At 42.5% G+C, this 15170-nt stretch overlaps 1 protein-coding gene across 3 annotated transcripts in view; it reads left to right on the top strand.

Annotated features, from left to right (window-relative positions):
• The window catches only part of PFKP (phosphofructokinase, platelet), a 383854-nt gene that overhangs the window by 47065 nt on the left and 321619 nt on the right, over nt 1–15170 (top strand). For all 3 annotated transcript variants that reach the window (XM_078663306.1, XM_078663305.1, XM_078663307.1), the window contains exon 2: nt 7969–8042. In XM_078663306.1, the coding sequence (XP_078519432.1) occupies nt 7969–8042 (74 nt within the window). The remainder of the gene's footprint in view (nt 1–7968; nt 8043–15170) is intronic.

Consider the following 15170-nt stretch of genomic DNA (forward strand, 5'->3'; position numbering starts at 1 on the left):
TAATTTATAAAGTCATACTTTATTTTCCTGAACCACTGTGGAGTCTGTTTGTGGTGTTTTCACTGTGAAATGAAAATGATTTTTATAAAGCGCACATAGCTGCCCTGAGGCGTCCAAGCGCTGAGATTACAGCTGAGGCTTATGGTTGCTTATGAAGAATAACGGCCCGACTACTGTTTATTAAACAGGAACGTTTTCAGCTGCTTGCGAAATGAGGTAAGGTCGGGGTTGGACCTTAGATGTTGGGGGAGATCATTCCATAACCTGGCCACATTATAGGAGAACAAACGGCCTCCCGATCTTGTTTTCTTTATTTTGGGAACTGTGGCCAGTGTGACATAGGTTGAGCGCAACTGTCTAGCAGGATGGTAGGGGGTAACGAGGGATTGATTGATTGCTGGGCCTAACGACCAGAATGTCTGATGCGCAATACAGAGAAATTTAAAACTGACTCTTTCCCTAACAGGGAGCCAGTGTAGCCTTATCAACCCAGACTTTACCGATGATCTGCGAGGGGTTTGTAGAAGCGTCCGGGCAGCGCAGTTTTGTATTAATTGCAATTTGCGCAGAGTGAAGTCAGGGGCTCCCAGATATAGGGCATTCCCGAAGTCCAGGCGGGATTGGATCAAGCCCTGAACCACGGTCTTTCTTGCTTCAAAGGGGAGTATGGGTAGGATCTTTTTTATACCTCTAAGAATACCAAAGCAGGTGGCAGATAGTCTGGTTTCCTGATGGTCAAAAGACAGAGACCTGTCTAGCCAGATGCCGAGGCTCTTGATGGTGTCCTTGGGTGCCGGAGCAGGGCCTAAACAGGGTGGCCAAAGAGCATCGATGGAAGCTGGGGCGAGCCGACCCAGAAGCATGAGCTCAGTCTTGTCTCCATTGAGTTTGAGACAAGACTTGGTCATCCAGCTCTTGACTCTCTCCAGACAGCCTGCAAGATCCACACCTGCTAAGGAGCCCCCTTCTTGAGCCAAGGAGACCACCAGCTGAGTATCGTCCGCGTAGGTAATGATCTTGATCCCATACGGACGAACGATCTCAGCCAGCGGCCTCATATAGACGTTAAATAACGTCGGGCTCAACGAAGATCCCTGCGGAACTCCACAGCCCAGAGGCTTGCTGGTGGAGATAGCATTGCCCTCATAAACCTGAAAGGTTCTGTCGTTCAGATATGAACTGAACCACTCCAGGGCGCTGTCAGATATCCCAGTATCCAGGAGCCGCTGCAAAAGGATACCGTGGTTGACGGTAGCAAATGCCGCGCTCAGATCGAGGAGGATGACTGCTACCGATCCTCCCCGATCTAAGATTTTCCTGGATTCCTCCGTGACAGCCAGTAGTGCGGTCTCGGTCCCATGCTTGGGTCGGAAGCCTGTCTGAGAGGGATCCAGAAACTGATTGTGTTCAAGAAAAGTCGTCAGTAGACCATTTATATATTTCTCAAGAATTTTGGCCGCCCAGGGAAGCAGGGAGATCGGGCGAAAGTTGTTAAGATTCTTCGTGTCCAGGTTTGGTTTTTTAATAAGGGCCCTCACCATGGCCCGTTTCCAAGCCACTGGGACTGTGCTAGTAGAAATTGAGGTGTTAAGTACTTCTAGCAGAGTAGGAAGAATGGTCTGAGCGACAGAGACTAGGATATGGGGAGGTGCTGGGTCACTGGGGGAACCCGATTTCACCTGTCGCATAAGGGAGGTGAGTCGGTCCGCACTCAGCAGAGGAAATTCCGCCAAAACGGGGGGACAGTTGGATTTAATTCCTTGTGAAGGACCTAAAGGTAACTCCTTCGAGCCGATCTGCTCTGACAGTGGAAAGGAGGAGTATATAAGATTGATTTTATGGAAGTAAAAATTTGCCAGATCTTCTGGCATACTGTGTTACTGTATGAGGTATTGCACACGTTCTTTGCACATTGCCTTCTAAGTTATGCCTGCCTGCTCTGTGCGAAGTTACCAAAGGGTGAGCAGAGGATGATTTAGGTTGTGTTGTGACATACCCTGACTAGGGTTGTGGTCCCTTCTTGGACAAGGATGCGTACCTCTGCCAACTAGAGGCCCAATTTCTAACATAGTTGCGGCTGAAGTCAGTGTGAGGATCTCACTGTGCCTCTGAAGGGGTCATACAGATCATCAAAATAGACGCTCATACAATCTCTAGCTCTACTGCTCAACACACAGACGAGTGGTGACATGCCAGTTATAATTGTGGGCATATGCAAAAAGTGTGTACAGGAGGTCGAAAGCTATTGAAATATTTATAGGGCGATAGTAGAAGAAAATGAAGTGCTTTAAGATCAATGTGTGTGGGAGTGATTTAGAGAAGGAGTTACAAGGAAGTAGAAAGGGAAGCAGGGAGTGAAATTAGGTGCAGAAGAGGAAAGGGAAGATGTGTAAAATATGCAGATGGCAACATTCAGAAAGATGAGTCTGCAGAGGAAAGTGGTGTGAAGGGGAGAACAGAATTGATTGCAGCACTTAAGACAACAACCCAATTCCACAGACCTCAGTAATGTTTATTTCACAGGCTCAGATTTTCAGAATTGGATTATTTGTAATTCTCATTTTCACAACAATGTAATTGTTGTCCTTTTCTATGATACTGCCCTAAAGCATTGGCAAAGCTCAACAGTCTGGATTGATAGGTGCTTGCTCGTAATGTGTTGCAGTGCAATAACAGAGATGTACTCAAATACTAGTTAGGTGGCATGTTGTGTGATGCACAGGATTTTAGTTTAAATGTTTTAAGCCAAAACCTTAGTTACAAAGGCCAAGTCACTTGGAAAGGATTCATAGTTGTGATTCATTGGCCATGCCCCTTTTAAAGACCCCAAACCTTTTTTGATCCTGCATAAAGCCCGGCATACACAACATGGCATACTACTTTTCACTACAACAACCTAAAAACCTTCTTTATGTTTGAAGAATAAAGTTCATAAGCTTTAGAAAAATGACGAATTCCACGACAATCCTGGCTGTCTTTGAAGATACAGCCTTAATTTCACAGGGCAGCAGGCAAAAGAATATAAAGGGGCATATTTATGTTGGGAATGCGCCACGTTAGCGTCACGCAACTGCGGCGTAAACATGGCGCATCCCTACGACCCATTTACAACGTGACGCATCTAGGCAGATGCGTCACGTTGTAAAGCCCTGCGCCACTTGTGGGCGTTCCGGCGCAGAGTGGGCGTTCCGGGGCAGGTGCGCCTCGCAAAAGTGGCTGAGTGAAATCAGTCACTTTCAGGCCAATGCTGCGTCAAAACCCTGCGCCTGCTTGAAGCAGGCGTAGGTCTTGACGCAGCATTGTAAAGATGGGGCACCCCCAGCAATGCGCCACCTTTACGGCACAGATGCGTCACGCATCTGTGCCGTTTTTGCCCCATGGTGCGCCGCATTGTAAATGCGGCGCACCATGGGTGGCGAAGCAGCGGCGCAAAATAACTGGCGCATCCCTAGGGATGCGCCAGTTATCATAAATCTGCCCCCCTGTGCATTGGCATTTGGCTTTTGACCTGGTCACACAAACAAGAACACTCTATATGAGGTAATTTGGCTCTCGGACCACTCAACATTGCCAAGAACAGCTGGGAAAACAGTGCTTAGTAACATTCCTCGGCTAGCTTTCATTTTTATTACAGCTATTTAATTGTCCTGGAGTTGCTTACTCTAGCGGTCTATCAACAGACATGTGTAAGACCTCTTTTTCATTATTTAATAGATATGTTATTTGTTTATGAGACACAAAATATAATCTGATAGCACTGTCTACATCCTTTTAGGAACTAACACAAGTACTTTAAAGACAGTCTTGCTGAGCTATAAGCAGGGAAGTTTCTTCTTGCATCATGGGATCTGATCCAGCACTCTGGACCAACCCCTTTACCATTTGTCCTCCAATGACCTTTGCTCGTCGAATGAGAGGTAAATAGAGTTAACATTAGATTAATCAAATTTCAATTAACAGTGTAACCAATTTGGCTACACAATAAGTACCTGGAATCAGTGACTAAGGTTAAGAAAATTTACTACATGTTTGCAGTCGCGTTAGAGTACACAAATCTCAGCATCATGCAGTAAAGGTACAGAGTCAAAAGTGGGAAACCTAATCTCCTAAAGAAGTTAAGGTGCACCAGTATTAGACAATCAGGAAATTCAGTCACAGCAATACAAAAAATCAATAACAAGATTTGGTGCAAAGAGAAGAGTTTCTGGTTCTCTCTTCTATAAATTAGTACATCTAAAATCGTTTAGGTCTCTGTCAATTTCTGGGTGAAAAACCACACACATTTCAGTCTAACACTGGATTAATTTTAAGTGGAATTGCACTGTTTCAAGAGAACAGTATCAAAGCAGAAACTCTAATATGGGTGCTGTGGCACAACGAAGGCCCAGTCAGGCTTAATTTGTAAATGAATGAGTGATGGTGCTCAAAGTTCTACCCAGAAGCCTGCTGCTTGTGCAATTAAAGGTCAGCATGCGATACCAAAGGTGTGTCGTTTTCAGTTCACCTCAGGCCTATTACTCTGTTAGCAGACACTCCCCTTTTATCTCCCGGTAAATGTTTGATGCAGAAAGATTGGTGCCATTCCCAAAAATGAGTTCCGGTGGCCCTCACCAGCAGCCACCAGCTTAAAATAAGCACTGACCCACAGAAAGTAGTTTAGAGAAAACAATACTTGAATTTGATGTGTTCGGAAACAGGATTGGCAGAGCTTACCACACGTTTTGCAGTCAGTAACACAGACAGAATAAAGCTTTCTTCAAGGCTATTGTTTTTTTATAAAACACCACTTTCTGAATGTATGCGTTTGCAGCATGTAAACGTAGTAATATTATAGGTGTGGTATTCCAATTATGTTTGAATCAGAATAAGTTACTATCTGCTACAAAAGGCAATATTAATCAGCATTAAAGGATCATAATGGCATTGGATATAACATCTAGATTTTTATGTTTGGTGTTAGCAAAGACTCTTTGATTTTACTAAATTTATACATATTGTATGGTTAACTGTAATTATGGGCTTTTACATATCCCTCTTCGTTCATTGGCCTGTTATTGTGTCATTCAAATTTTTATTCCACTCACTACAGTACACACGCAGGGCAGTGGGTCAGCCCATTTCTCCATTGGCCAACTTTACTGTGAGTGATAACATTCTGCTTTTTCTGTTTGCTTCACTGCCAAGGATTACTATGGTAGTATGTGCTTTTTAAAAATTAAAAAAAACTATTTTTGGTGTTAGCCACTTTTTTTCTAAGATCTGGTGTTAACCAAGACCACCTGATTTTTTGGAAATTATATTTATAATATACCTATTTGTAGGAGCTTTCAATCAGCCCTCTTCACTGACCGGTCTATTGTCTCGTTCATGTTTTTTTCCTTCCTTCTACAGCATTCAATATGGGGCAAAAACGTATCCCACTACAGCCATTGGCTGACTTCACTCACTGTATATGACAGCATTCTGCTCTTTCACAAGATTCACAGGTAGAAGCACATCCCCTCACAAAGTAGTTCTCTTCTGTATCAGGAACTATTATGCCAATGTTTACTTTTGGATACCAAAAATGTATGTGGGTGCGTATGTGTTTGTGTATGTATTCATTCTAGCATGGATGCAGCAGCTCCCAGAGCAACAAAGATTTACAAAAACGAAAACCACGACAAAAATAAACAAAACAAGCACTGTCAAAAATAAAAGGCTGGCTTGCGTTTACCAATGCATACTTGTATATTACAGAGGGCCTAGTAGGTCCCATAAAAATAAAGTTTTACAAAAAAAGGGAGAAACAAAAGAAATCAAAAGAAGCATTATTAAAGCCAAAAAAACTGTCGGTTTTGCCAGTGCTTGATTTACTTTGCGAGCCAGAGTGAGTCCCAGACTGAGGAGGAGGGTTGGTGGAGTGCTGATTTCTAGTAATAGTGCCCTTCTGACCTAAGAAAGAGTTGACTGGTCCTTCAAACCATAATATACAGCCAAGTGTCCTCGGTGTATGTTTAACACTACCTAAAACCCAATAAAAATGGCCTGCAGCGTGCCCAGGCAGATATTAAAATAGATTGAGCATATGATGTTTCTCCTGTTTGAAAAGAGGGCTCCCGTCCTAACCCCTGGAATCTAGTAGGAAAGAGAACAAACATTTCCTTGAAGTGTTGTCAGCATTCGCACTTTAGACAAGCTGCTCAGCAGTGCTGAATTTTGCCAAAAGGTCAATCATAAACAAAAAGACTGCACGACCAACATCCATGAACTCTAAAGCAACAGTTAAATGTGTTTGAAATATTTAGTTACAGTAACTGTCTAAGGAATTCCGTTGTTACTTTTCACACATCTCTCTACTGGAAAGGAGCCAATTAAACGTAGAGCCTGTTATCATCCCCATGTGAGAAGCCTTGTGGAACAATATGGGGTACATTTTGCCTAACACTATAGCCATGCCATTTTATTCAGTTCATGATAAATATCTAAATGGGTGCTGAAGGGAACTAGAATGTACTTTTTTACTTCACTCTCAAAATAGCAGTAGTGATTGAGCCTTTGTAGTCCAGTTCACTGCAGTAGGTGGTAATAAACTACGAGGAAAGCTGTTTTTTGGGTGAAGCAGAGCATTGTTAAAGTGGTTGCTTGTTGAAATGAATCACCGGGAAACCGCAGTAACAGAAACGATTGCGGTTCAAAGCACCCTAAAGATGACTAATATGTGTAAAGTGAATATACGAGTGTGTGCCAGGAACTGGTGACTATGCCATTAGAAATCTGCAGATGTTCTTTGTACCTCTTTCCTTACTTGTGCAGGTCACTTAAGTATGGGTGACTCTCTCTGCGCCCACATTCAATCTTTTCAGTTTATGGTGGTGCAGAGGTCTGTTTCCTTTGATGAGGTGTATGCAAATGTATGCTTTTTTTCCTTATAGTTTTTGCATTCATTTCTGATCAGGAGCAGATGTGCTGAGAATCAGCAATGAATAAGGGAGGAAATACACAAATTAACGTCTTTTGATTGATTATGCATCATATCAACGATCTCTGTTTAATATTCAAGCCCTGTGAAGAAAATGTTTGGAATTCGTGCGTTTACCACATTTTCATCTTTTGCTTACAAGCTGCTGACTTATTTTGAGAGTGTGAAACTGTTTCACTCACGCGTTGTACAGCCTGAGAGGCACATTTGAAAATAAAATGTGTGATGTCAAGAACCGTTGGTGTTTTGTCAACACACTGTGCTTTAGGCCAACTGCTTTTACGGTAATGACAGAACTGATGGCAGTTGCCAATGTTGGAAATCGTCAAAGAAGTAGGAAAGACCTTGACGTGTCAAACATATTATTATATTTTGTATTGTATTCCCAGATCAAAGAAAAGCAAAGGTTTTAAGGGATTATTTGGTGTCATTCATTTCTGAAGATTAAGGTCACTGCCTCTGGTTACCACGGGTGGTTTCGTGACAAGTTTAGTGGAGGTATGCATTTAAGTGCATTATGAAAATTAAAATGTGGCGACAAAAGCTAGTGGCCTGTGAGTTTAACAGTTACTATGTAATTTATCCTTGAAAGGAAGATAATGACGGAGGGGCATATTAGCAAGAACCTCGTTAAAATTGTCGCCGTTTTAGCGGCAGGAAACTGCCGCTAAAACGGCGGTAATGGGCTTGCTAATATGCGTTATAGAATTCCAATAGAAGCCAGGTTAGATGTGCAGGACCTCTAACCTGGGCTTCTATTGGAATTCTTTAACGCATATTAGCAAGCCCATTATCGCTGTCTCAGCGGCAGTCTCTTGCCGCTAAAACGGCGATAATTTTAACGAGGTTCTTGCTAATATGCCCCGCAGTTTTTATATTTTCTGTGTTAGATGGCAAATTCTTTTCTTTGCCTTTCGTTTACCTGCTTCTCTGGTAAGTATACAGTTTTGTTTATTAATGGGCATTTTATAATTTTGTAATATCACAATCTCTTTTTATATCCGCAGGAATGAATGCTGCTGTCCGTGCAGTTGTGCGCATGGGAATTTACGTTGAAGCCAAAGTGTACTTCATATATGAGGTGAGTTTTTTGGGTTCAAAGTTGGTTGCTTCCACGTTTGATTGCTGTTTTACGTCATTTTTAAAGTAAACATAGAAATCTAGATGGTATTTGAGATGTCATCAGTGATGTCACTGACCATGTCATGAATGATCTAATATGTGACATCATCAGCAGTGGATTGCGGGTGCGCGAAATATAGTTAGTACAACTAACTATATAGGAGCAATTTCATTGGTTTTGTATGAGTAAAATGTCCAGCTAACTATAACACCACTAAAACTTATAGTTTTTTGAGTGAATTTCAAAGGTTTTTTAAAAACGAATTCCTAACTATATAACTCCTGAAACCTATGGTTTTTTCAGTGAATTTCAAAGGTTTTTTTAAATGCTAATTCCTAACTATATAAGGCCTGAAACCTATGGTTTTTTCAGTGAATTTCAAAGGTTTTTTAAATGCTGATTCCTAACTATATAAGGCCTGAAACCTATGGTTTTTTCAGTGAATTTCAAAGGTTTTTTATATGCTAATTCCTAACTATATAAGGCCTGAAACCTATGGTTTTTTCAGTGAATTTCAAAGGTTTTTTAAATGCTAATTCCTAACTATATAAGGCATGAAACCTATGGTTTTTTCAGTGTTTTAAAAAAAAAATGGATTGGTTAACTGGCTTATTAAGTGTATCTTAGTGAATACATATATTAGCGGGTAATGTTTAAATATTTAAATATATGCATGAGTGATGTAATATGTGACATCATAAGCAGTGCATTGCAGACGTGCAAGTTATAGTGAGTCCAACTAACTATAACGTGGGAATTTCAATGGTTTTATGCGAGTAAAATTTCCAGCTAACTATAACTGGTGTGAAACCTATGGTTTTTTCAGTAAATTTCAAAGGTTTTTTAAATGCTAATTCCTAACTATAACTGGTGTGTAACCTATGGTTTTTTCAGTGAATATATATATATATATATATATATATATATATAATTTCTATGGCAAATGAAACCCCTCATTTTGTTCCTTTGCAAATTAAATGTTTTAAGTGTTAACACTTTATTCCAATCAAGATGACTTCAGGTGTGCCATACTTTTGTCATAAGTAAGACTGTTAGCGCTCTAGTTGTTCTTTAGAACACTCTGGGACATTCTGTCATTGGGCTATAGTTGGGCTACATCTGGCTGATATTTGGGCTACATTTTTTTTTTTTGTCTCTGGTGGCCATCTTTGGGCTACATTGGGCTACATTGAGCTACATTTGGGCTCTAACATATATATAGCCCAATGTAGCCCAATATATATTTTTTCAAAGTTAATTTTCGAAAAAACCACTGGAGCACATATCTTGTGACATAGCAAAGGCACATCGGGCTACCAGTCCCTACAATTTTGCCAAGTTTGGTGGAAAACCATTCAGCCATTCGGGCTAAAAGTGAGTCCAACCGCCCTATGGAAATTAACATGGGGAAAACACGGTTTGGGACCCCCCTTTTATCTCGGCCCCCGCTTGACGAATCCCCCCCCAAACTTTTAGGGAAGGAGCGGAGCGCCGCAAGGCAAAGTTAAGGAAAATTTCAGGAAGATTCCTCAACCGGCGCCAAAGTTATTCCCAATAGAATGTTGCGATTTCCCTATGGAAAACAATCCTAACTATATATACCTACTGGCTATCGTCAGTAGGTAATATATATATATATATATATATATATATATATATATATATATATATATATATCCACGTTTTTGTTTAGCTTTCACCCAAGCCAATACCACGGCAGGCTCACGGCAGGGGTAGCTACCCCCTAAAATCCGCCAAACAACTAATGCGCAACTCCTCCTTAGAAGGTGAAAATCAACACTGGAGCCGTGGCCTCTATTGCAAAGTGTGTTTATTTCGTCAACACTACGTCCAACGCGTTTCGGTGTTGAAATCACTCCTTCTCCCATGAACTCGACCAGTGTGGTTGAAACGCGTTGTTTTCGTCTAATACATTTCCTCAACTGACTTGGGTGTGCCGCCTCCTTCCCAGCTGGGATTTGTTTTCTGTATGCTATATGTGGCTTCTGCCGCCACGGCAGGCACCGACGATTTGCAGGCAGGAGAACGACGGAAAGTGGCAGAATTATTTTGAATATATATATATATATATATATATACATATATATATATATATATATATATATATATATATATTTATATATTTATATATACACACACCCAAAACACTTGAATTATCCTTGCCCAAAAAATTCCTGCTCCCACCCTAAAAGTGCCCCTACTCTAACAAAAATATACTTATATACAGGGCACAAGTTGTAAAAAATAAGAAGTGGGGAGACTTCTCAAGTTCGGCATTATGAAAATGACATCATGTCACGTACCATCACAGTGCAGGATGTCACATCGTGTGACATCGCATGTGGCATACAGGAAGTGACCTCATTGGAAGTGACATCACAAGAAGTGACATCAGATATTAAGACCTCACACATGTTTATTAGGTATATCATGAGTAGATTTGAGCATATTATGAGATTTAACAAATGAGATTTTGCGTCACAGTTATACCAAAAAGTGGCATAATCCAGGCGCAAAATCTGGGCCTCAACTAATACTTTTGTTGTTTTTTAAACCCTGTTACATATAAATTAGCAACAACGAGTAGTAGATGTGTTGTGCTTAATTGATTACAAAGAATGCATTTTTAAATATTTGATGGGGTTAAGGCATCTGCTGCAACGGTGCCCAGTAAATCTCAGGGAATAATAATAGTGGTGAGATAACTCTGGAGGTTGTTAGAGAGATCTGTGTTTTGTGTAGTCTCAGATTTGAATCAAAGTAGTATAGAAAGTTAATGTGTCTCCTGCAAAGTTCATCATGTAACATGCAGATGATAGATTTTTATTTTTTGTGGATAGGTAAGTGGGTTACTGCTTCGAACACGAACACAGAGGTCCTGTTTGTTACCTGCAGTTCATAAATTGTAATCCTACTAAAATAGCACAGTGAGCTATGAAGGGCATATGACTCCTCACCTTTTAACGCTCTCCGTCTCATGTAACTCATCTTGTACATTGATTTACACACTTACATGGTTAAATGTCAATATATATGTTAATTAAAGTGCTTGGTCGCCCTGCATTGGGATGAGTAGCACTATAAAAGAAATAAAATAGTGTTATTTAAATTGATATTTGTGTAAATACTGGGACAGGCCCATACAGCCGATATTATTGCAGTACATGCACTTATATACAGGGATTGAACAAAGTACCTGTGAAGAGATGACAAGCTGTGTGCTTTTGTTTCCCCTCCATTGCATTTGCATTCAAGTGTGCAGTGTGAGAAGTTAGCCTGGCATATGATGTCCACTAGTTTTAGTGGACCCCTTGCACCAGTCTAATCTACCCTTATTCATGGTGGTTGTAAAGTCAACCTTATAGAAAGCTATCCTAGTGGTAGCATGAACCAGCAGCTTTAAGGCTAAGACTTCAGTAGGCGAGTTAAGCAAGTTGTTTTACCATATATAATCCCTTGAATACCAAATGAAAGGACACCACACAAGGTATATATCAAATATACATGTATTTATTCTAAACACAACCCCTCTGTACTCTTTATGAGGTCAGAGGTTAAAATACAATACAAGTCACACAGTTAATACACGATAAGGTGCACAGTATACGTTATGCCCTAGGGGCCTCACTAACCATATACTAAGAAAGTGGTATAAGTACCACGTGAGAGTTAGAAAGCAGGCCTAAGGCCTGTAGAATTGCTGGGGCTACAGTAAACAACCAGTTGTTAGGAAGTAGGAGACCCACGGGAGCCGCGTGCAGTGTCTAAACACAGGCGCGGGTTCCCATTGACTTTCTATGGTGTTCGTAAAAGTTACAAAGTTACAAATAAAGGACACTTCCGGATGGACTAGGGTGGAACCCTTTTAAACTAGGACACTTCGAGAGTCAAGACCCACGGGAGCACTGGAGTACTCGTGTTACCTCACCCAGGGAAGCCGGGTGCATAGGTGTCTTTTCGTGTCTGGTTTTGTCGTCGTTTCTATGGAGAGCTGCAAAGAAGTGCTGCAGGCGACCAGAGGAAAAGTGTCTGGGTGGATCCAAGGGTGGATCAGAGATGTGAAGAACCTGAAAGCAGAGGGGACAGAGTCTGGGTCACTAGCCAGTGACCAGGAAGGAACCAGGCGATGTCAGGTGCTTTAAGGTGAAGAAGGTGAGTTTGTCTCTTCTGCCACGAGGTACAGGAGGCATTGACAATAACCAAGAGCTGGATTCGAGCTGTCCCATGATGGATCTAGATGACTGCAGCATCGGTGTCCGGATTGGACCCAACAAGCCTTGGCAACCACAACCCACGCAGGATGTCAAGATTGGCTCTGTTGAAGACCAGCAAGGTCTGTGGCATTTCTCCTTTTGAGGGAAGTTGGAGCAAGCCCCGAGCAACTAGGAAAGTAAAGTAGTTTCAAGATGGCATCTTTGGGGGGCTCACTAGCCAACGGGCAAGGAGCCGGGAAGACACGTCAAGCACAAATGTGAAGGCAGGGCCCGCGGGACACTCGCGGAGTTTGGGGGCCTGGGCTTCAGTACAGATGATGCTCGGGGCTGGGGCTTCTCGTACCCCAATGCACAACTTACTGAGTCTTCAGGAAAGGAGTGCAGTTAGTAAAATGCAGGATGTCCAAGATGTCCGGTTCCACGTCTCTCGTGTCCGGCACGGGTCTTAGCTGTGGATGTGGGTCGAGATCAGACAAGTCTCTAAGTCCAGTTCTTGAGTCGCAGAGTCTTCGGGTTCCGACGGGAGCCTTGAAACTGCAGACCAGCAAAGTTGCTGTTGGTGCCTGTTTCAACAGGGTGGTCACTCCTTGACCACAAAGGAGATGTCTTCCGTCTTCCAGTCGAAATGGAATTTCGAAGGTCCAAGATATGTCTTACAAAGATTCGTCCAGGATAATCTAAAATCTTGGCGACACAGGTCCTATACTTATACTAAGGATGGGGGCTGGATTACCTGACTAGGTCCCTCCTATGGGTGGACCTGGGAAGGGGGTGGTTACACCCCTTTCCCTTTGTCTGGTTTCGCGCCAGAGCTGGGGCTGGAGTGCCCCAGCAACTGGTTTGAACCGGGCTATGCATGTAGCACCTTGTGTGCCCCAGGCAGTGTCTAGATGCATTCACTGAATGCAGCCCTCCCTGCCACAATACACAAAACCCCTGTATGGGGAGGTGCTGGCACCTCCCTGGACAGGAAACCTATTGTCCAGGCCGCCCTTGCTGGAGTTTCCCCCAGCAATAGGAGGTCAGACTCATGTCTGTGGCAGCAGCATCCATTTTGTGATGCTGAGGCACTGTTTAACTTTAACCGGGTAAAGCAGTAAACTACATGTCTTTTCCCTCTAGAAGGGCGGAATGCTACCCCCGCCGCCAGAATTGGCGGGGGGGGGGTAGTATTCCAAAGTGTTTGACACCTTACACAACATGTTTTGATAAAGCCAAACTAAAGTTAGCATTAACTGCGAGGATTATAATGCACTTAAGAGTATATGGTATGGCTATATCATAGAACAGCTATAAGGAGATGGTTCCGAAAGCTGCAGAGGGGCTCAGCTCATGCCAGAGCACCCTCTCACATAAAACCAAGCACTCTGCCTCCAGGATTGTCGAGGCCTTCCATAGGAGTGGCTTATAGGTGTATATGTGTCTATATGTTAAGGTAGATACCTATATCTATATCTAAGTAAGGGGTGATTACACCACCTTACCCAGGCTGTGTGAACAGACCTGTGGTGTCAGTTTGGAAGGCAAACCAGGGGTGGCACAATACATGCTGCAGCCCCTGGTAGTCCTAGGGTGCACCTATGCCCTGGGTACCTATGGTACACTATACAGGGGCTCACAAGGTTGACCAGGTAACCAATATGGTATGCACCTAAAGTGTAGGGACTCCATTTTATAGAGAAAGCAGATAGTCTGGGGCCCTGATTAGCAGGGTCCCTGGGCAACTAAGTCGAAAACCAGCAAAACACCAGGAAAAAAGATGGGGTAACCATATAGTCAGATTCCACCTTCCTACATGCAGTTCCAGGCCGCGTCCATTCAGGATACTCGCTCAAAACGATGCCTGATGGCATCTTAACTTCAGCCCTTATCTGTGGCCCAGCTGTAGGTGAACATAAAAAAGCCCCCCTCGCTGCCTGCATGTTGTTGTTGGGAATGGAAAGCAGACATCGTGCATGCAAACCTGAACGTGTCCTGGTGTCTGAAAATTACACCAGGACAAGTTCAGCATATTTCTGTGGGGACCAAATTCCTGGCGGTGCAACTCTGTGAAAACAGTGGGTGGACGCTGTGTACCCACATGTATCTCTGACTTGTGCCCTGTATACATACATATATATAGTTTACACTTACCTGCGAAGTGCTTGCCCGGAAGTCCGTAGCCACCATTAGGAATGATCCGAATGCATTTTGGGGGCATTGTTTTAGTTTGCACCTGGTTACCATCAAATCTGATTCAATGACAAGAGCATTTCCTTAATGCCCAATTTGCAATTAGGAAATGCTATGCACATGCAATTAGGGAATCAAACATAGGAAATCCCTATTTGCTATTTCCTATTTTGGGAATTGCAAAATGCAATTTCTACTGGTTAGGATTAGCTTATATGCATATATGCTTATCGTGCATAGGGAAAGGTTATTTTGCATTTCTTAACGGCCCAAAATAGAGGTTCGGTCCATTAAGAAATGCTAATTCCTTGTGGATATATGGGCCCCAGTTCCTTGGTCAAGCTCCTTGGCCAAGAAAAATTTGGGTCTGAAACATGCTATGGTGGTTTGGATGTCACTTGTATGCACATATTCCATATATAGATGTGGATCCAGTGTCTAAAACTTCGGAACTTGTTTGGATTGGTTCTGTTTCAGGTGTCCTTCTCAGGTTGCTTTCCAGTCAGAGCCTTTGTGTAAAGTGATGCTTCTCACAGCAGGTAATATTAGGCCTGACTCCCTGCAGGATAATCCACAACAAAAGCACAATGAAGTGGGAGTTGGCTCCACCTGGCTGTCATCAGCTTTCCTGAAGCAGTAACTAGAGGTAGACAAATGGGAAACCTAGAAGGTTTCAACA

The sequence above is a fragment of the Lissotriton helveticus genome, chromosome 10, assembly GCF_964261635.1.
Source record: "Lissotriton helveticus chromosome 10, aLisHel1.1, whole genome shotgun sequence".
In the NCBI taxonomy this organism is placed as follows: Eukaryota; Metazoa; Chordata; class Amphibia; order Caudata; family Salamandridae; genus Lissotriton; species Lissotriton helveticus.